The sequence below is a fragment of the Equus asinus genome, chromosome 6, assembly GCF_041296235.1.
Source record: "Equus asinus isolate D_3611 breed Donkey chromosome 6, EquAss-T2T_v2, whole genome shotgun sequence".
Classification (NCBI taxonomy): Eukaryota; Metazoa; Chordata; class Mammalia; order Perissodactyla; family Equidae; genus Equus; species Equus asinus.
The window spans coordinates 81755145-81778402 of NC_091795.1; the positions used below are offsets into that span (position 1 = coordinate 81755145).

At 40.6% G+C, this 23258-nt stretch overlaps 1 protein-coding gene across 41 annotated transcripts in view; it reads left to right on the top strand.

The window, feature by feature from the left end:
* The window catches only part of DTNB (dystrobrevin beta), a 234455-nt gene that overhangs the window by 160440 nt on the left and 50757 nt on the right, over positions 1 to 23258 (top strand). For 29 of the 41 annotated variants that reach the window (XM_070512459.1, XM_044772073.2, XM_070512491.1 and 26 more), the window contains 2 exons: positions 11486 to 11575; positions 15047 to 15134. In XM_070512459.1, coding sequence (XP_070368560.1) covers positions 11486 to 11575; positions 15047 to 15134 — 178 coding nt within the window. The remainder of the gene's footprint in view (positions 1 to 11485; positions 11576 to 15046; positions 15135 to 23258) is intronic. The other 12 variants (XM_070512471.1, XM_070512487.1, XM_070512476.1 and 9 more) reach the window with 1 other exon arrangement.

Genomic DNA, 23258 nt, shown 5'->3' on the forward strand with positions numbered 1-23258 from the left:
TTCCTCCTACTGCAGAACTGCTGCTTCTCAATACTGCCGATGGCTTCAGACGCACGTCACAGGGCTGTCACTCAAGAGGTTGTGCTTCTCCTCCCTTAGAACTCGAAGGAAGGCTCCTTACTGGCTGGGATTGTGTTACTGCCCATCCTGTGTATATGTGATAGGCAACACCCATTGGACCTGTGTCATCAGAACAGAGGGAGGAGAATTTCCCCAAAAGAAGGTTATACCATCAAGAACAGAAGAAAGAGATCCTAGGAAGGAAAAATAACAGAGGTCATTGACAGACTACAGTTTTGCTACCCAGCACACAGATGTGTGCAAAAGTGTATACACACTGACATACACTTTCTCACACAACCTTCCCATACACATTTCCACTTCCAGAGTTTTCCTTCTTTACACAATGCAGCTCTCCATATATGACTGCAAATGCCTGCACACCTTTCTCAGGAGTCTTACCCACCTCCTGTAGACAGCACTGGGCCCGGGACATCAAGGTTATGTCTATTCGTCCAGATCAGGTCTATGCATGTCTTTTTGTGATTCATTAACACATTCTACCATGGACCAAATGATTAGTTTTAAGCACTCACATACCCAGTATACAAAGGTAGAGATCTGAAAATAGGATAATCGTAATTTATAGAAAGGAGAAAAGGGAAGTAACAAAAACATGGCATATCAAGCCACATCTGCCTATGTTTTCTCCTGAAACGCCACTAAAATGACAGTCAACACTTTTTATTTTTTTTAAGTAAAAACCCACAAGAACAAAGAAAAATGGAAAAAGAGACAATAGCAACAATTTGGAAGGAGCAAAGCAGATGGATGAGTGATAACTGACTTTACCGACTGGAGAAAACTAACCCTAAGCTGACAGAGAAGCCCAGAGGAAGGCCCACCCTGGGAATTAGAAGGCTCTGAAAAGGAGCATAGAGGATGACAGCTGGTCGTCTGTGTAAGAAGCACTTAGAGCCTCAGACTATCTACATAACTAGCCAGCTCCCCCTACCCCTTCTGCCAAAGAGTTGAGGTTTACATTTGGGTTTTCTGGAACAACACAACCCCCATAAAACCCTAGTTGTCTTAATTATCTCACCCTTGGTGGGCTGAGGCAACTCGCTTTCAGACAACCCATCTCTCTCCCTTGCAACGTCATACTGAAGACTTCAAGAAGTCACTGCTACATTCTGTTATTCCTCTCGAGGTGCCCAGAACTCCAGCCATAAGGGGGCGCAAGATCTAAGTCCCAGGATCCTAGAGATTACAGTTGAACCTATTGCTTTGCTCCATAGCCATATAGCAAAGATTGGTGTATTTCTTTGCCGGGATGGAGAGTTTTGCTGCCACCTACACCTCAACTTGCCTCAGCTAGTTCCGCTCAGTGTTACACCCCACTTCTAGGTCAGTTTCTATTTTAGTCAGAACTCTTGGTTGTAAGTGACAGAAGCTCAGTTTGAATAAGCTTAGGGAAAACAAGAATTTTTTTTGTTTTTTGTAACCAAACTGTGGGAAGAGCAGGGTTCTGTGTGGCTGGGCCTCAGGTGTAACCAGAGCAAGGGGAACTCTAACTCATTTAGGTGTTTCCCTGCCTTTCTCCCTTCCTCTGTCACTTCGCCACCCCACCCACATGCTCCTTGCTCTTCTCTACGACATATCTTCTTCCCTCATACTACTACCTTTTTCACACAGCAGGGAATATAGCCATGAGACTCATGTGTTAACATTTCATAAGCTCACTACCCTACAGGGATTGCCCTTTTCTTAGTTCCAACTTGAAAACTCCCAATGAAAGTTTTATTAGGTCCATCTTGGATCATGGTACCCACCCAGGGGTTTTCTGTTTGGTGGCCCCACCTAGAATAACATGGTTGAATGGTTGGGGTCTTTTCTCCAAAAGAGGAGGTCTTCTGTCCCTAGAGAAGGTAGGGGTACTGAGGAGACACATAGCTATAGGCTTCTTTCTGGGGTGGTTTCTGGAAAAAAGTGTACATGTATATTACGTCACACCTCCATTTGCATAGGTTAGTTTCTGGAGACCCTTTTTTCCCCTATCACTTCATTTTTATTTCTCTAAAAGGTTAAATAATGCTTTCTATTCTGTTCTGTTTATGAATATGTATTGTGTTGGGACATAACACCGTCTTTCGGTGGTAACAGATAAATGTGAGAGCCAGTAATTCTAAGTAGTCACCAATTGCAGGGATCTTAAAGTAAAGGCAAGATTTTATGAGTTAGAACTTTTTTACTTTAACACATGCAGCACAAGAAGGAAAAGCAGTTTGTAAAAGCCAAAAGATGCCACAGTATAAATATTATTTGTTAGGTGTAGCAACATGAGCAAATTAAGAGATGAATTGCACTATCATAGTATTAAAATGGTTTTCTAGTGGGTACCAAGGTAAAGTGTTTATCTTGTTTTCTACAGAATATAGCAGAATGACAAAAGCCACAATCTGCTGTTTTTAGACTGAGAACAGCAGAGATATTGGGGAAACTGAGAAAGGAGGCTAAATCAAACTGGTTAAGCCGGAGATTATCCATATGTGGACTCAGGCCACTGATTTTCTTCCTTCCTGTGAAATGAGAAAAATGAGAGTTTGGTTGAAAAGCAAGAATTATTGAGGGTTTCAGCGTGGTTATGGAACAACTAGCTTGTGTGAATTCTTCATGAGAACCTCTCCAAGGCAACACAATTATTTTTTTCTTCAGTATTTTTTTGAAAGACAGAAAAGCAGAGTAATTGAAAATTAACACATAATCTTATGGAACATCAGGGTCCTCTTGGCAGATTTCCAGAGTCCATCTGATACCCAGGCAGACAGCCAATTTTCAACGGCTTCTGGGTTTGGATTAAATTCCATTTCCATTCAAGCATTTAAGGTAAACCCTTCAGCAGTTCCAACTCAGATTAGTACAAACAAAAAGCTTGAGTATTTCCAAGTCCATACTTTAAAACCTAAGTTTGAAAAATTGAAGCTTACAGAAACATAGTAAGCATAGTAAGAGATTCCTCCTCTCATTGGACTGAGGCTTGAGGTCCTGAATGTGATCAGGAATCACATCCATTATGAACTGTCGGCAGAGAGAAAGAAGGAATGGATTTGGGGAGAAAGATTGTGAGTTCAGTGTTGTCATGTTCACATTGAGATGCCTAAGGACTCCTGGGAGTGAAGACAGGCTCTGTAGATTTTGGATGTGGGGGCCAAGAAACGGGCTGGATGATTCTCCAGGTTTTTTTCTGCCTTGAGTTAGGTACCTTTGGTCAAGACACAGGAGGAAGATTTGGGCAGGAAGATGGCAAGGTTATGTTGAGTTAGAGGTGCCTGTGGGACACCGGGGAACCAGACCATAGCATGAGTTCCTGTCATCCAGATTCTTCCAGCTGTCTCAGATTCACATAGCAAAGGGCAGACAAGTACTCAGATTCAACAAGCGACCAGTAGAGCCTACATACAAAGACACACACGCATTTTTTACGTATGCTTTAGAGCCTTTTAACTTGAATACCTCTTGATGTCCTCCTAGGATGCTGACTCAACACAGTGTACTGCTTTCTAATGATGGAGCATGCCACGGGCTGGCACATACAACGGAAATTCCTGTACCGATGTTGAACGTTCTATGTGATCCAGCTTAGACTTACCATGCTTAACCAAGTTTTTCATTCCTCTTAACATCAAACTATTAAAATATTTCAGCTTACTTTAGTAAAGCAGACATTTAAATCAGTGCTGTGGTCTAAGTTCTTACTCTTTTTCCTGGATCTCATTAAGAAACCTCTTGTCTACGTCTCACCTCACCCCCAATCCAGTCTTGTCTCTGCACCCAGAGGGATTTTTCTGAAATGCAGATCTGATTGTTACTCTCCTAGTTAAAACTTTTCAGTAGCTCTTCCTTTCTACTGTACTGCCCAATTGCGTGGAAATGTTTTGTGCTAACCAGTATGGTAGCCACTAGCCAGATGTGGCTTTTGAGCATTTGAAATGTGACTAGTATGACAGAGGAAGTGAATTTTTAATTTTATTTAATTTTAATTAACTTGAGTTTAAACAGCCACATGCAACTAGTGCCAACACAATTCTGCAGGATAAAGCCCACATTCTTCAGTGTAGCTTACAAGGCCATTTCCAAGCTGGCCCTTGCTAGCCTCCCCAGCCCTACCTTATTCCACTCTTTCCAGTTGGCATCTACACTCAGAATTATGTGAATCATTTACAGTTTCCAAGCAGGTTTCTGCACATGCCACTTCTGCCTTTAGTGCCTCCCCGTTCTTTTTCCTGTTATTCTCACTCTGTGTCATCTGGTTCTTCCTTCTCAACTTAGCTTCAACTCCTCCAGGAAGCTTTCCCTAATACCCTACACTAGATTAAGTGTTCTTCCTCTGTGATCCATGGCATCTTATACATATCGTTGTATTGTAACTACCAGTTCATTTGATGCCTTTCTAGACTATAAGCTCCTTGAGGGTAAGGACTCACCAGGCTATATCCAGAAACTTACTCCTTTTCTCCAAATCTTGCTGCTGCTTGCCTCTTAATCAGTACTTCTTCTGTTAAGAAAGGAATTTTATTCTTCAATTATTTCAAACATGTAACATCTTATAACATTGCCTGCTTATTCATTCAGCGCAGAGAAATAAAGGACATGAGTTATATCTGACTCTAATCTAGTACCCCATGGTTCACTTTAGCTGTGGCCATTGGTTATCTGTAACTTCCTTCTCCAGCAGTGAGAAACCTGGGTCCTGTCGTCCACCATCCATGGATTTATTTGTTCAGTCCTCGTAGCATGTATAGCAGTTTCAGAATTGTTGATTTATTTTTTAAATTAAGTAGATTATTGAGATATAATTCATAGACCATACAATCGGTCCATTTAAAGCAAACGATTCAGTGGTTTTTGGTATATTCACAGAGTTGTGCAACCATCACCACAACCAATTTTAGAACATTTTCATAACCCCCCCACACTGATTTATTACTAAAAGATTAGTCACTGCAGTGTGGAGAATCGACTGTAGAGGACAAGAGCGGAAGGAGAGAGACCAGTCAAGAGGCTGTTGGAGTATCTAAGTGGCACTTGGTGAGGAATTCCAGATGCGAAGTTACAGCAGCAGTGGAGGTGGTGGAAGTGGCTGGTTTGGGATCTGTTTTGAAAGTAGAGCCCGTAGGACTTGTTAATGGATTGGATGTGAGGCATGAGGAAAAGAGAAATTAGGAAGACTCTTTGGCTTTTGGCTTGATGACTGAGTGAGTGGTGATGCTGTTTATTTACACTGGTCAGTCTGGGGGAGTAGCAGGTGAGGAAGTGGGATGGAAAGAATCAAGAGTTCTATTTTGAGTACGTTCAGTTTGAGATGCCTGTTGGGCAGCCAAGGGGAGATGTTGAATAGGCCATCAAATACATGATTCTGGAGCTCTGGGGAGAGGTCAGGGCTGGAAGTGGAAAAGGGTGAGGATTACAATATTACTTTTTTTGTAGGATTATTCTGAGAATAAGCAAAAGTATAAATAGAGATATAGATAGATATAAAAGTGTCTAATAGGTCACAGGTACTTTGTCGATAATGACTGCTACATTATTTTATTTACTCCTCAGTACTCTCTGAAAGCAAGTATTACTTGAGGTAGATTTTATATTATTATCATTTACACATGAGGGAACTAAATAAAGCATAGTGAGATTAATGTCCAAGTTCACACAGCTAGTAAGTATCAGAGTGTGGACTGAATCCAAGCTGCCGGACTCCAAAGGCCATGCTCTCAATTGCTGTGCTTTCCTGCTTCCTGCTTAGTAATTAATTCTGCTACCAGCGGCTACAAACTGTCGCTCCAGGCTCAGCCTCCACATGCTTGTGCTGCTTCTGACCTTGTTCCCCACTGCTTACCTGCTTCCTCCACTCAAATCCCTTCCCTGGTGCCTAGCCCCATGGTGTGCCTCTTAACTTCTGCCAAAGGCACCCTCTCGCTGCCCCTAGAGATTCTGCTGAAGCCATGAGATATTGTCACCTAGACTCCAAAGCGCCCATCCTCTGGAAGAGCAGTTCTCATACTGGAGTGTACACCTGGAAGCTTGTTTTTCCAACACAGATACCCAGGCCTTGTTCCTAGATAGCCTGATTCAGTAGAAGCCTGGGAGTTCTGAAGGAGGAAGTCTGGGAAATACATTTTTAGAAATGCCCCTTTAGACCCTACTAGTCCCCTCAGGACCCTCTGTGCACAACTCTGCTCATCATTACCATTGGTTTGGAGCTGGCGGGTGCCTTGTGAGGGAAAGAGTGCTATTTAGGGTACCCCAGGGAGAGGTGAGTTCATTTCACTGTCACTCCTCTTTTTAACTCTGTGGTTCATTCTACTCCCCTTGCTTTTGCTGATTTCCCTAATTGGATAAAATTCTATTATGTCCTCTCAGAAGAGGACAGTGTCCTTCTCGTTGTAACACTTACTACATTTGCAATTTTACATTTATTTGTGTGGTCATCTCTTTTTCTGATAGATTGTTAGTGCCAAGACAGCACAACCATGTCTGGGTTTCGCTGACTGGTTTCCTCACCTCCTGGCACAGTGCCTGGTACCTAGTAGGTGCTCTATTCATTGACTCAAATGCCCAATTTCCATCAGAAGTGCTGTTAGAAGTGTTGTATATTGAAAACCACTTACTTTTATGGATCGAATTGGCGTTTGACAGCTTAGAAATAGAACAATTATTATTTTTATATTTTTTTATTTTTATGCGATTCTAAACTATTCCAAACTATTGACTTTGCTTTAGAAAAACAAATTTCTAAAGCAGAAGCTATTTGTAAGTTGGAGGTTGTATATATGCTGCATACATATATGTAGTACATTATATATATATATATATATTTATATGTTAGCAAAAAAGGAAAGAGTTTAAATTTAAAAAGGAAATCTGGAATAACAGGTAAAACTTTGAATGTGGGTAAAACAACATAGGGGCCGGCCCAGTGGCGCAGCAGTTAAGTGCGCACGTTCTGCTTCGGTGGCCCAGGGTTCACCTGTTCAGATCCCGGGTGAGGACATGGCACCGCTTGGCAAGCCATGCTGTGGTAGGCGTCCCACATATAAAGTAGAGGAAGATGGGCATGGATATTATTAGCTTAGGGCCAGACTTCCTCAGAAAAAAGAGGAGGATTGGCAGCAGTTAGCTCAGGGCTAATCTTCCTCAAAAAAAAAAAAGAAAAAAAAGAACAACATAACACCCATGCCCCAAACAAATGGTCAGAAAATTCTTGGACACTTAAGTTCTTCATCTACTATAGGCAGCTACTAATAGTGTTTTTCATTTGGGCTTAGATATCTAGTTATCTGGCAAACAACACTAGTCCTGAATAGCAGTCTTCCAATAAAGCTAAAATGGAGTTTATAGACTGTTGCTTTTATAGTAAATGTCTCCAATTTCTGTTCTTCCATTCCGTTGGGAACACACTCTGGTCAGATTTTCACTTCCTATTACTCTACCAAAGTCAAAGTCAAGGACACCATTGACTGCCTCAGTGCTAAATCCAGTGGTGAATTCTCAGGACTTACCTTGCTTGATCCATCAGTGGCATTTGACATAGATGATCGCTTTTTTCTACTTGAAACACTTTCCACACTTGCCTCCAGGTATTGTGCTCTTCTGGTTTTTCCTCCTATTCTTTCTTGGCCTCCTTTGTTAGTTTTTCTGTACCTTTTGAACTCTAGATGTTAGTATGCTGGAGGAACCACTTCTCTTTTCTGTCTGTACTCACTCACTGTAGGGAGCCCACCCAGACTCATAGCTTGTAATACTGTCTACATCCTGGTGACTCCCAAACTTATGTTTCTGGCCCAGACCTTCTCCCTGAGCTCTAACCTCGTATATTCTCCTCCTGATCAGTACTTTCACTTGGATATTTAATACGTATCTCACAATTAGCATGTTCCAAAGTGAGTTCTGTGTCTTGCCCCACCACACCTACTTCTCCCAAAGTCTTCCCCATCTCAGTTAATGGCAGTCCTGTTCTAGTTGCTCAGTGAGAACCCTTGATTCTTCTCCCATCTAACCTGTCAGATTATTAGATCAGCTCTATCCAAAAACACCATCAAAATATGTCCGGGATCTTGCTATTTCTTACCACTTCTACTGCTGCTACTATTTTCTTAGTCACTCTTGTCTCTTACCTGGAATGTTGCAGTAGCTTTCAAGTTAGCTGCTTCGTGTTCTGGCACTTTGTGTTCCATACAGCAAATGATCCTATTAAAATATAAGTTATATCATACCTCACCTCTGCTTGAAACCCGCCAATAACTCCTCCTATCAGAGTCAAAGCTAAAGCCCTTGCAGTGGCCGCGAGGTTATATAGTGCTGCTTCTCCATCTGTCTGCCATAAAGAAGCAGTTTTGTTTTGTTTTCATTTCTAGTTTGAAGTAGACTGATACTTTACACAAGTATGATAAAAATGAATTACTACAGAGACAACTTCCACTCTGGTCATGGGGAAGTAACTGGTGTCGCATTAGCTCTCCCACTATAAACTACTAGAAAATTGGTCTGAATATAACAACTATTTTCAGAAATTAGACAGTAAGTAGGGAAGGACTGATCTTTGAGGGAATGGAAACAAGTGAGGAGAGTCCTATGATTGCCCAGGCTTTCTGCTGGGAGGCATTTGTCAGACTCCATTGCAGGATACAAGCAGAGCAAAGCAGTCTTGCTGAGAATGAGGACGTAGAGATTGGAGTTTGGGGAGGCTGGAGTTTGCCAAGCAGAATACCAGAGAGGAGGAAGGTTGCAGAGAAAGAGCTCCATAAATCTGCATAGAGCTCCCTTGAGACTTTGGCTGAAAACTAAGGTATGTTTGCATAGAATAAGATTTTACAAGACCAGCAAAAAACAACTACCTGGGAAAGAACAACTCCTGGATATTTGAAAGTAGAACCTGAGCTCACACAGTTGTTTGAGTTCCCACCAACCAGAGTAGAGAGACATCATTAAACACTTGCGGCATTCAGTAAAGACTCCAGAAAGGCCACCCCTTAGGAGCAGGTGAAAATGGCCCTACATAAAGGTTACTGTAGATCTGCACTAATGAAGCTTAAACACAAGCCTCAAGAGGATGAAGCTGTCCACAGTAAATTAACCGACTACCAAGTTCTTTGGAGGAAAACAACAAAATCCAGACATTCAACAGTATAATATTCACAACTTCCATCGTACAGTAAAAAATTAGAAGATGGGCTGACCCAGTGGAGTAGTGGTTAAGTTCATGCACTCTGCTTCAGCGGCCCAGGGTTCGTGGGTTGGCATCACTGGCATGGACCTACACACCCATCATCAAGCCATGCTGTGGTGGCATCCCACATACAAAATAGAGGAAGACTGGCACGGATGTTAGCTCAGGGTCAATCTTCCTCACCAAAAAAAAAAAGATGGTTGCAGTTGATTGAAGCACGTCAGATACATAAAAATCTATGAGTTCAGGGCTGGTCCCGTGGCCGAGTGGTTAAGTTCACGTGCTCTGCTTTGGTGGCCCATGGTTTCACAGGTTCAGATCCTGGGCACAGACCTGGCACCGCTCATCAGGCCGTGCTGAGGCGGCATCCCACATGGCACAACTGGAAGGAGCCACAACTAAAAATATGCAGCTGTGTACTGGGGGGCTTTGGGGAGAAAAAGGAAAAAAAAAAATCTATGAGTTCACAGTGATACTCAAAAAGAAAACTCCTTGGTAAACCATTGGAGTTTGCTAGGGCACTAACTCGTTGTTTTGAATTTTGTTAAATAATAAGAAATACCCACCATTTGTTTTACCTTTCCTGAATGAGCAGTATTTAAAGATAAACAAATAGAGGAAATTAATGAATGCAGAAAAGATGATAAAATTGGAAAAGCAACATTTTGCAACCCCTAATGAAATAATGAATCTAGACGAGAATCATCAGTAAATGCTAAAACCATTGGGTGAAAAGTTGGTGGGACTTTAAGATGGAGAGATGCAGCCAATAACATCGAATCCGCTGATCAATATTTATATTCCATTGTGTGCCTCCTGTTTGACTTATAAGTGCATCATATTCCCCATGATGGATTCTAGCCCCTTCTCAAAAATAAAACAAAAGCAAAAACTTTAATCAAGTATCTAGGTCTAACCCCAGGGGATAGAGAAACAAATGGCACTACAGGAAACAGTCAAATCCAGAATGTAGGATATGCTACAAGATAACCTGTATTCTTCGCAAATAAATGACATGAAAGAAACAGGGAAGAGAAAGCACTGTTATAGGTTAAAGACTTATCAGCCAGATGTCAGGTGTGTGAACCTTGTTTGGATTTTTTAACTGTGAAAGGATATTTTTTAAGGTTTGAGGAAATTTTCAGATGGACTGAGTTATTAAAAAAAATTTTGTTAATTTTTTAGGTGTGATAATAGCATTGCAATTATGTAAATTAAGTATTTCTGAGTGAAATAATAGTCTGGGATTTGCTTTGACCACCTCTTCCTGCACAAAAAGTTGGGAAAAGGAAGAACAGACTAAACAAGTTGACAAAAATGTTAATTTTTGTTGAAGTTTGTGATGGGTACATGAAGGATAGTCGTTAGATTACTCTCTCTATTTTTTTGCATATTTTACCATTTCTATAGTAAAAAGTTAAAAAAAAAAAAAAGATCACATGCGTAAGGACCTTCCATATATCTATGAGAGATAGCCTCACTCAGAAGGTAGACAGTGTTGTCTTATAAGACAATGATTTTGGTTTAAGTACCAATTTTATGGGAGAAAATAGAATGATTCTAAAGACAGTATCCTTGTAGAAATAAAAAGTTTAGGGGCCAACCCAGTGTTGTAGTGGTTAAGTTTGCATGCTCTGCTTCAGTGGCCCAGGGTTTGCAGGTTCAGATCTTAGGTGTGGACCTATATGCACAGCTCATGAAGCCGTGCTGTGACAGCATCCCACATACAAAATAGAAGAAGACTGGCACAGATGTTAGCTCAGGGCCAATCTTCCTCACCAAAAAAAAAAAAAAAAAGAAAGTTTTAACTGGTGTCCTGAGGTAACACTGAAAACTCTTACGTGTGGAGAAAAATCTATAAAAGCATTAGGGGACCGCTTAGTGATGTTAAATAGACCCCCTCTGCCTGTTTTACTGCCAGAGGGCATTCCCTAAAGGGGCATCTATCACGGAGCCCAGAACCTGGACAAGACTGGTTGGCAGAGTTCCTTGGTGACCCCTCCTTGGTTTCTCCTCAAGGGCTGTAGTGTCAGCCAGCCTAAGCCATCTCCTAGGGGACTACTTTTGTTCAAAGGATTTGTGAGATGTATTCCCTATGGTCTAACACCATATTCCATAATGCTTTGTGGTTTTTTATGATTTTCCTTGTGATTTATGATTTTTTCCTGTTTTCTTTGAAGTTTGCCCATTTTAACCCATGTTCATTTCTCGCTTTGTATGTGTTTGTGTCTTGCTTGCTGTCTTTGCCTCCGTTGTTCCTAGGTTACAGTATAGCCAGGATAGACCCCGTCACTTGGCCGATGAGCATGCGCTGATAGCCTCCTATGTGGCCCGTCTGCAGCACTGTGCACGGTCAGTGGTAGGGCAGCAGCAGGCGGGTCGCCGAGGGCTGATCAAAGGGATGGGGAGCTATGTTACGGGGTTGCCAGCGGGAAAAAGCTTTGCATGTGGGGTTTTTCTTGAGAAGCTACCAGCTGTGTTTGGCAGAGGTTAAGTAATTGCTAAAGCATTAGCTTCTAAAAGAGAAGGAAGCTTGCCAGGCCTGGGCACTTACCAAAACATGTAGTCAGAAATTCTCCTTTTAAGTGGAGTTCACTTCCTTCAGATTACACTTAAAGAGTGTATGAACCTCAGAGAGAGGTGCAGTCCCAAAGGTGTACATTCTCAGAAAGATTTGGTGCAGCTTCCTACTGTTCATTCTTGCCTAAATAATGAAATCTTTCTGTTGACATTCAAAGGGTAGGGTTGATCAGCCCACAGATATCTCACTCTGTCTAATCATTGATACATCGCCCTGTTACATCTTTACATGTTACATCTTCATCTCGTCCCCAAAATCTATCATTGTTGATTATTGAAGTGGGTGGTTTTCAGCAGTGATATTGAATCGTCGTTACCTGAGGGCTTTTTCCAAATGATACATACCTTCTCATATTATAATAATTATATGTATTATAATAGCCCCCACATACCCCTTTTCCTGAAAACTACTGTGGTGATGACTCACTGTTAATATGGGAATATGACTGATCCCTCAGCAGGTTAGGATGGAAGATCGTTTGATAACTGCTCACTGCAGCAAACTTAACCCTTCAAAAGAGTTAATGCCAAACCAAGTGCTGTTACCTTCAGGCAGACCCAAAGTCACCTGCCCACTCCATGCCCACGCCACCACCATTCTGCAAGGAGAATGGCAGGTAAAGTTTAGATAATCTAAAGCCATCCTTCCCCTCTGCGTAGCAGCAAAGAAGAGTAACTGAGCCCAACAGCTTGAGGTTCTTATTCTTAGAGAGACAACCATAATTTATAAGCTAAACATGTAAGAGAGGCTGGAGCCTTAAACTTTTACCTTAGTTCTGCCCATAACGTGCCATGGCTCCATGGGAAGGTCATTTGACCTTGCTCTTATTTCCCATAATAACAGAAGAATAAATTAATAACCAACGTGCAAAAATATATATTTGAAAAGGACTGTTTTTAATAATATACTTCATACCATTTCCTATAGTTTTCCCAGTGTGACTAAATAGTGTTATTATTTTTAGGCATTCACCTATCTCTAAAGCCTTAGGGAGACTGTGAGGCTCTCTTCACCTCCCACCTATGTTTAATAGGCTTAGCCTATGGGAGGGAAAGAAAGGCCTGATAATCGTGCATGGTATCACAAAGAGTGTCTCCTCATCCAGGAGATGATTTCTCTGCACTCTGTCTCAGCCCCTTGGGCTCCAGGAATAGAGTTGTCTCACCCCTGGGAGGACAGCTTACTTATTATCAGTGAGGGCAGTTGTCCGGGTGATGAAACGTTTCCATGGCGAAAATAGCAGCACAATGTTGGACAGAGACTGCTACCTGATATTTCAGCCCAAGAAGATTTACGGTAGGTGTAACCAAGGCCCTGAAGTCTCATGGCTTAGGGAGTAGGCTCCCTGAGCAAGAATTGGTGTCTGGGAACCGTGGGAGAACGTGAGGATTGGGTGAGTACTGCATCTCTTGTTGATTTATAGTCTAAGAAACTGACCTTCATACTTCCTCAAAGAAGTCAGAAATTTCCTGGCTAATTCTGAAAATGAAAGTCAGTTCAAGCAGAAGAATAAGGAACCTTTCTAATTTTCTTCATAATTTTTGTTGACCTTAAAACCTCTCATTAACATAAAGTTCTAGTTTCTGTCTGGAAAGCATAGCCAACTAAAGCAACCATGTCGTCCGTATTTGGGCATAAATGACAAATAGGATTAACCTTCCTAAGGAGATGCAGTGTGATGGAGAAGGAGGAACTCTTTTGCACAGGGTAACCTATTGCATCCCTTGCCAAAAAAAAAAGACCAGCCACTTAAGTCCTACTTCTTAGGCTGCCAGTCCCTCCATAATATTATCTACTCGTATTGTTAAGTGTTCATTTTTGTTGTTGTTTATGTAAAAGATAAAGATAGTTTTCTCATTTCAGACAAACACCTTTAAGGTGCACATATTATAGTTCAGCCCTCACATTGGGGCCTTGACCCCAAGGTACTAAAGCCAACCGATGGTAGCATCTTCTTATTACGAGATCGTCTTTTGAGGGGGTGATTGTACGTGCTGGAGACTGGCATTTGCACACCTAGCGTTATGAAGTGTTCAGAAGTGTAACAGATGGAAGACTTAAAGCACATTTAAAAGAAAAAATCCATCCTAGAGGAAAGACCAAGTTAGGCTTGAAGAATTACCCACAGAGACAGAAATACAGAAAGGTGGGAAAATGCAGTTGATTCCATATATGAAAAGGTAAGACAGATCTCTGTTGATTTAACTTCACCCTTCCCAGATTCCCCTCAGTAATTATAACAAGATTTGATGAGTATTGAACTCATGTCTTTAAATTTTTTCATATTAATTGTCATATTGCCAAATTTCAGTCAGGGGTTTTTGGAACTCCAAGAATCTTGGGCTAATGTAGAAGCAAGCCACAGCAGCTGTCTCTGGTCAGTTAGTCATCATTATCACTGTTATCTTAAAGCATATGCCAGACTTAAACAAAGATAATTATATAGCCACAGTCCCTCTTAATCTATGAATGTCCTGATATGGATAAAGGATAGTTGATGTAACATGCTAAATTAAAGGAGTCAATTATACGGTAATCATTCAAAAATTCTTTGTATCTCATATACACAGAGCTAGCCAAGAACACTTCTTTCATCCAGGTGCGGAATTATCTCATAGACCACCTAGGTGGGTCTTTAAATTTTTAGAGTGTCTGTTAAAGAGTAATAGACTACGTTATTTCAGTCTGAGATGGAGCTGTAGTTGTGGAACAAGCGTGGTAAAAGAAGAGAAAGGGGCATTGAAAGATACCATGGAATCTTCTCTGCCTTTACCATATATTGGGCCTGCCCTAGCCCAGGTTCCTCAGTTTTGCTCAGCTATGTTAAATGTCCTTTTTCTCAGCCCTCTGTTTTTCATGATGCTTTGGTTTTCTCTTGGACTTTTTGAATTCAAGACCTATGTCTAAAAGTCATGAGTTTTTTCAAAGCATTTGATTAGAAATCCCTCTCCCAGATTTTGTAAATGCCCTGTCTTTTCTCAGCCCTTGCATTCAAAAAGAAGTGCCCCTTCTGATGGTGTAGGAGCAGTGGAGATATGCTGCTGAAGAGAAATGACACACATGGCCTCATCGTTTCTCTAAATCCCATGTCTTAGAAGACCATTAGTATTTATCACTCAGGCCTCCATTTCCTTTGCTACCATTCTTTTTTGCAAGCTTTTGTCCCATCTCTTCTTTCTAACAGAGAAGCAATAGCAAAGGGTGTTTAATAGATACCTGTTGAATTTTTATCTCTTTGGCAGTGTCCTGGACAGTCCTAGCCGACTGGATGAGGAACACCGGCTTATAGCTCGCTATGCTGCCCGTCTGGCTGCAGAGGCAGGAAACATGGTGAGTGAAGAGAGGATCCCAGTAGAGTAGCAGAAATTAGCGTTACTTTAGGGGTACGGTAAACATGAAACTCAGGGGAGTGGGTACTCACAGACAGAAGGGGAGAAGTGGGTTCAGGGAAGGAATTACAGTGGCCTTTAATTTTATCTACAGTATCCTTTTCCTTTAAAAAATGAATAAAGAAAAGAAAATCAAAGAACCAGAATTTGATTCTTTAAAAAGCTCAGCAAAATTAATAAACCCCTAGAAATACTGATCAAGAAAAAAGGAAAAAGAGCAAATGCAAATTATCAATATCACAAATGAAAGAAGACACATTGCTGCAGATCCTACAGGCATTATAAAGATGATAAGGGAATATGCTGTGAAATTTTTTGCCAATAATTTTGACAACCTAGATGAAATAGACAAATTCCTTGAAAGATACAAATTAACAAAACTGACATAAGAATAAATAGAAAATCAAAGTAGTCCTAAATCTGTTAAAGAAATTGAATTCATAATTAACTTTCCACAAAGAAAATTTCAAGCGCAGATGGCTTAACTGTTGAATACTATCATATACTTAAGGAAGAAATAATAACAATCTGACATAAACTCTCAGAAAATAGAGAAAGAAGGAACACTTTCCAAGTTATTTTATCAGGCCACTATCCCCTGATGCCAAAACAATACAAGACCATTATAAGAAAAGAAAATTGATGGCCAAATTCTCTCATGAACATGGATGAAAAAATCCTTAACAAAATTTTAGCAAATTGAATCCAGCAATAGGTAAAAAGGATAATACTCCATGATCAAGTGAGATTTATCCTAGGAATGCACACTTACTTAATATATAAAAATCAGCCAATGTAATTCACCATATTAGCAGTTTAAAGAAGAAAATGATAAGATCATTTCAATAGAGCAGAAAAAGCATTTGACAAAATATGATACCCATTTATGATAAAACTTGTTAATACACTAGGAGTAGAAGAAACTTCCTCAACCTGATAAAGAACACCTACAAAAAAACCTAGAGCTAATATAACCCTTAATGGTTAAATGTTGGAATAATTTTCCTACCTAATATTGAGAACAAGAGAAAGATGTCCACTTTCACCACCAAATTGTATTGGACATCCTAGCCCCTGCAACACAAGAAGAAGAAAAGGGCCTGAATATTGAAAACGAAGAAGTAAACCTGTCATTACTTGCAGATGACATGATTGTGTATAGAAAGTCCTAAGGAGTTTACAGAAACTCTGCTAAAATAGATACATGACTTTTTAGTAGTGTTGCAAGATACAAAGTAAACACACAAAAAATGATTGTATTTCTAGCTACTAGCAGTGAACAAGTAGAAAATTAAATTTATAAAAAATACCATTTAACATTAAAAAACATCAAATACTTATAGATAAATTTAATGAAAGACATTCAAAACTGAAAACTATAAAATATTCCTAAGAGAAATTAAAGAAAACCTTAATAGAAGGAGAGGTATGGGGGGCCAGCCCCGTGGCCGAGTGGTTAAGTTCGCGCGCTCTGCTTTGGTGGCCCAGGGTTTCCCTGGTTTGGATCCTGGGCACAGGCATGGCACCGCTCATCAGGCCATGTTGAGGTGGCATCCCAAATGCCACAACTAGAAGGACCCACAACTAAAAATATACAACTATGTACCAGGGGCTTTGGGGAGAAAAAGGAAAAATAAAATCTTGAAAAAAAAAAAAAAGGAGAAGTATGCTATATTCATGGGTTGAAAGGTTCAATATTGTTAAGATGGTAGATTTCCCCAAATTGATCTATAGATTCAATATCAATCAAAATCCCAACAGACTTTTTTTAGAAATTGGCCAACTGATTTTAAAATGTATTTGGAAAACCAAAAGTCTTAGAATAACCAAAACAGTCTTGAAAAGGAACCAAGTTGGAGGACTTAACCCTACTTGGCATCAAGATTTACTGTAAAGCCACAGTAACTAAGAAAGTGTGGTATTGGCAAAAGGATAGGTAAATAAATCATCTAGAAAATGGATTCACACATAGAAGGTCAGATGGCTTTTGACAGGGCACAAAAGACATTCAGTTGGGAAAAGAAAATCTTTTTAACAAATGCTGCTGGAACAACTGTATATCTATATGAAAAAAAGAACCTCAACCCTCAACCCCTACCTCACACCATACATAGAAACCAATTTGAAACGTATCATAAACATAAAAACTAAAACCATAGAGCTACTAAAAGAAAGCTTAGAAAAATATCTGTATGACATTCGGGTAGGCAAAGAATTCTTAGACGGGTTACAGGAATCACAAACCATTTTTAAGAACCTGATAAACTGGACCTTATCAAAAATAAAATCTTAGGGGCCAGCCTGATGGCACAGCAGTTAAGTTCGCACATTCTGCTTCTCGGCGGCCCAGGGTTCACTGGTTCGGATCCCGGATGTGGACATGGCACTGCTTGGCAAAAGCCATGCTATGGTAGGCATCCCATGTATAAAGTAGAGAAAGATGGGCATGGATGTTAGCTCAGGGCCAATCTTCCTCAGCAAAAAGAGGAGGATTGGCAGTAGTTAGCTCAGGGCTAATCTTCCAAAAAAAAATAATAAAACGAAATAAAATCTTTTGCTCATCGAAAAATATTATTGAGGCCGGCCCTGTGGCCTAGTAGTTAAATTAGGCCCGCCCTGCTTTGGTGGCCTGGGTTCAGTTTCCAGGCGTGGATCTACACCACTCATTGGTGGCCATGCTGACGTGGTAACCCACGTACAAAATAGAGGAAGATTGGCACAGATGTTAGCTCAGGGACAATCTCCTTCAAGCAAAAATAAGAAGATTGGCAACAGATGTTAGCTCAGAGCAACTCTTCCTCAGCAAAAAAAAAGATATTATTAAAAAATAAGCAGACAAACCACAACCTGGAAGAAAATATTTACAGCACATGTCTGACAAAGGACAAAATATATAAAGAATTCCTGCACCTCAATAATAAAAAGACAAACCAAGTTTTTGTGTGTGTGTGTGAGGAAGATTGGCCCTGAACTAACATCTGTTGCCAATGTTCCCCTTTTTGCTTGAGGAAGATTGGCCCTGAGCTAACATCTGTGCCAGTCTTCCTCTGTTTTGTATGTGGGACACCACCACAGCATGGCTTGAAGAGTGGCATAGGTTTGCACCCAAGATCTGAACCCATGAACCCCGGGCCATCAAAGCACAGCACGCGAGCTTGACTACTTGACCACTGGGCTGGCCCCAAACCAAATTTTTTAAATGGTGAAGACTTGGACAGACACTTCACAAAAGACGATGTACAAATGGCCAATAAGCACATAAAAGAGTGGCTGATATCATTAATCCTCAGGAAAATGCCAGTTCAAACCGTAATGACCTACTAGAATGGCTAAAATGAAAAAGACTGACAACAGCAAGTGTTGGAGAGGATGTGGAGGGCTCAGAAATCTCATACATTGCTGGTGGGCGTGTACGTGGTACAGCTACTTTGGAAAACTATTTGGTAGTTTCTTAAAGAGAGAAACATCATCCTAAGACCCAGGAATTCTACTCCTAGATATTTGTCCAGGAGAAATGGAAACATCTGTCCAGAAAGAGCTTTGTACAAGAATGTTCATAGCAGTTCAAATCATATTAGCTGGAAACATCCCAGGGATTTATCAACACAAGATTAGGTAAACAAATGTGGTATGTTCATACACGGGAATTTAACACAAAAAAGGAATGAACACTGATACATGCAACAACATAGATTATATAAAAAACATTATGATGAGTGAAGGAGGCCAGACACAAAAAGATACATACTGTTTGATTCCATGTATATGAAATTCTAGAATAGGCAAAACTAATTTATGGTCATGGAAATCAGATCAGGGACTGTTTCTGGGAATGGAGATATTAAAGGGAGATGAAGAAAATTTCTGGACTGATAAAAATATTCTGCATTTTAATAAAGGCATGAGTTACGTGAGTGTATGCATTTGTCAAAACTGAATGGCATCCTTAAGATCTGAGCATTATATCTCAAGTAAAAAGGAACCAAAATGGTGAATATGCAAGAGTTTGGTTGTGTTGGGAAGTGGCTACCCAGGGATTTTCCATCTGTTTCCTGCAATTTTGAAATAATTCATAATAAAATGTTTCCTTTTTTCCTGTTCAGTTTTCCACCCTTTACTTTCCTTGAAGAGTTATATACATATTAATATCCATCCCCTCTCGCTGCCATGCACTCATTCGTCTTATTCATTGGCAAATATTTGTTTTGTTTCTGTGATGTGCCATATTGGGTACTATGATAAACAAATGATTCCTTCCCTGATGGAACTAACAATCTAGTGAGAGAGACAAGCATTAAACAATCACACTATTAAACATGACTACAAATAATTAAGTTCAGTGGAGGAAAAATATAGGAAGCTGTGAAAATGTAGAGCGGGTCCCTTATCCTGAAGAACGAGGGATGGCTTCTGTGAGAAAGTGTTACTTGAGTTGGGATCTGAAAATAAGTAGAAGAGAATTCAGCTTCCTGGGAACTGAAAAGGACTAAAAACCGAAGCAACCCAAGAGCTGCTGTTGCTGCCACTCCTGGCCTCGGCTCTAATTATCATGAGGTGCAGTGGGCAAACTTTGTGCATATGCAGAGTGGAGAGTTGGAAATGAAGCTCTCACGTAAAGCTAGGTCCTGAAAGCATTATAACCTGGTGAAGGTGTGGTGTAGAAGATGGCCATCCGCTAACACAGAGGTAAGATGGGAAGACTCATGGGTCTCCTTCTATTGCAGTGGAAGAAGAGGATTCCCCTAGGAATTCACTGTCTTGGGTCTGTCTATACTTGTGTTCGGTGGATTTACATTACTTCATAGTTTGAGAAACACCAAGGTGAAATTTTAACATAAAGTTAACCCGAATGCATCTAACAGAAGCAAAATGTAAATCCTTTCCTAAGGTTAACATTCTCAGTTGAGGCCTAGCAGCTCAGGTATACCTCGCAGATATTGTGGGTTCAGTTCCAGACCACTGCCGTAAGGCAAAAATTGCAATAAAGCAAGTCATGGGAAGTTTTTGGTTTCCTAGTGCACGTAAAAGCTATGTTTACACTACACTGCACTCTCTTAAGTGTGCGATAGCATTGTGTCTAAAAAAACAATGTATGTATTTTAATTTAAAAATTCTGCTAAAAAATGCTAACCATCATCTGAGCCTTCAGCAATTTGTAATCTTTGCTGGTGGAGGGACTTGCCTCAACGTTGATGGCTGCTGACTGATTAGGTGGTGGTTGCTGAAGGTTGGGGTGGCTGTGGCAATTTCTTAAAATAACACAATGAAATTTGCCACATTGATTGACTCTTCCTTTCGCAAACGATTTCTCTGTAGCATGCGAAGCTGTTTGATAGCGTTTTACCCACAGTAGAACTTCTTTCAAAATTGGAGTTAATCCTCTCATACTCTGCCACTGCTTTATCAACTAAGTTTATGTAAAATTCTAAATCCTGTTGTCATTTCGACAGTCTTTACAGCATCTTCACCAGGAGTAGATTCTTTCTCAAGAAACCACTTTCTTTGCTCATCTATAAGGAGCAACTCCTCATCCATTCAAGTTTTATCATGAGATTGCAACAGTTCAGTCACATCTTCAGACTCCACTTCTAATTCTAGTTCTCTTGCTGTTTCCACCACATCTGCAGTTACTTCCTCCAGTGAGGTCTTGAACCCCTCAAAGCCTTCCATGAGGGTTGGAATCAACTTCTTCTAAGCTTCTGTTAGTGTTGATATTTTGATCTCTTCCCATGAATTATGAATTTTTTTTTTTTAAGATTTTATTTTTCCTTTTTTCTCTCCAAAGCCCCCAAGTACATAGTTGTATATTTTTAGTTGTGGGTCCTTCCAGTTGTGGCATGTGGGATGCTGCCTCAGCATGGCTTGATGAGCAGTGCCATGTCTGCGTCCAGGATTCGAACTGGCTAAACCCTGGGCCGTCGAAGCAGAGCGCAAGAACTTAACCACTCGGCCACGGGGCCAGCCCCATGAATGTTCCTAATGGCATCTAAAATTGTGAATCCTTTCCAGAAGGTTTTCAGTTGACTTTGCCCAGATCCATCAGAGGAAACACTCTCTATGGCAGCTATAGCCTTACGAAATGTATTTCTTAAACAGTAAGACTTGAAAGTTGAAATTACTCCTTGATCCATGGACTGCAGAATGGATGTCGCGTAGCAGGTATGAAGACAACACTAATCTTGTTGTATATCTCCATCAGAGCTCTTGGATGACCAGGTGCATTGTCAATGAGCAGTAATATTTTGAAAGGAATCTTTTTTCTGAGCAGTAGGTCTCAACAACAGGCTTAGAACATTCAGTGAACCATGTTGTAAACAGATGTGCTGTCATCCAGGCTTTGTTGTTCCATTTACAGAGCACAGGCAGAGTAGATATAACATAATTCTTAAGGGCCCTAGGGTTTTCAGGATGGTAAATGAGCATTGACCTCAACTTAAAGTCACCAGCTGCATTAGCCCCTAACGAGAGCCAGCCTGTCCTTTGAAACCGGGCATTGTCTTCTCTCCAGCTCTGAAAGTCCTAGATGGCATCTTTTTCCATTATAAGGCTGTTTCGTCTACATTGCAAATCTGTTGTTTGGTGCAGCGCCTTCGTTACTCAGCTAGATCTGTCAGATAACTTGCTGTAGATTCTACATTAGCACTTGCTCCCTCACCTGGCACTTTTTTGTCATGGAGATGCTTCTTTGTTAAACTTAATGAACCAACCTCTGCTGACTTCAGACTTTTTCTTCTGCAGCTTCTCACCTCTCTCAGCCTTCATAGAATAGAAGAAAATTAGAGTCTTGCTCTGGATTAGGTTTCAGTTTAAGGGAATGTTGTGGCTGGTTTGATCTTCTATCCAGACCACTAAAACTTTCTCCATATCAGCAATAAGGCTGTTTCACTTTCTTATCATTCGTGTGTTCACTGGAGTAGCACTTTTAATTTCCTTCAAGAACTTTTCCTTTGCATTTACAACTTGGCTAAGTGTTGTAAGAGGTCTAACCTTCAGCATATCTCAGCCTTCAACGTGCCTTCCTCACTAAGCTTAATCATTTCTAGCTTTCAGTTTAAAGTGAGAGACGTGCAAGCCGTCCTTCACTTGAACACTTAGAAGCCATTGCAGGATTATGAATTGGCCTAGTTTCAATATTGTGTCTCAGGGAATAGGGAGGCCTGAAGAAAAGGAGAGAGAGAGGAGAACAGCTGGTCAGAGGAACAGTCAGAAGACACGTTTATGGATTAAGTTCACTATCTCATATGGGCCTGGTTTGTGGTGCCCCTAAACAATTACAATGGTAACATCAAAGATCACTGATCACAGATCACCATAACAAATATAATAATCATGAAAAAGTTTGAAATATTGTGAGAATTACCAAAATGTGTTGCAGAGTAACACGAAGTAAGCAATGTGACACGAAGCAAGCAAATGCTGTTGGAAAAATTCCTATAGACTTGCTTGGCTCAGGGTTGCCACAGACCTTCAATTGGTAAAAAATGCAATACCTGAGAAGCACAATAAAACAAGATATGCCTGTATTCCCACAGGAAGAGTCTAACTAAACATGAACTCCTAAGCTGACACTGCAATTTTAGGACCTCAGTGACTTTAGGTATTAGAATTATTGGCTATAAAATAACTATTTTAAAAAAAGGGGGGCCGGGGCCAGCCCCGTGGCTGAATGGCTAGTTTGTGTACTCCACTTCAGCAGCCAGGGGTTTCACCAGTTCGGATCCTGGGTGTGGACATGGCACCACTTGTCAGGCCATGCTGAGGCGGCATCCCACATAGCACAACCAGAGGCACTCCCAACTAGAATACACAACTATCTACTGGGGGACTTTGGTTGCGGGCGGGAGAGGAGAAGGAGGAGGGGGAGGGGGAGGAAGGTTGGCCACAGGTGTTAGCTCAGGCACCAATCTTTAAAAAAAGATAAAATATGTTTAAAATTTCTTAAGACCTAAAAGAAGGAATTAAAAACACATGCAAGAAAAAACTGTCTAAAAAGACCAGAGTTGAAAACAAACCAAATAGAACTTAAACATTTTTAAAACAAAAGTTATTGAAATTAAAAACAGTG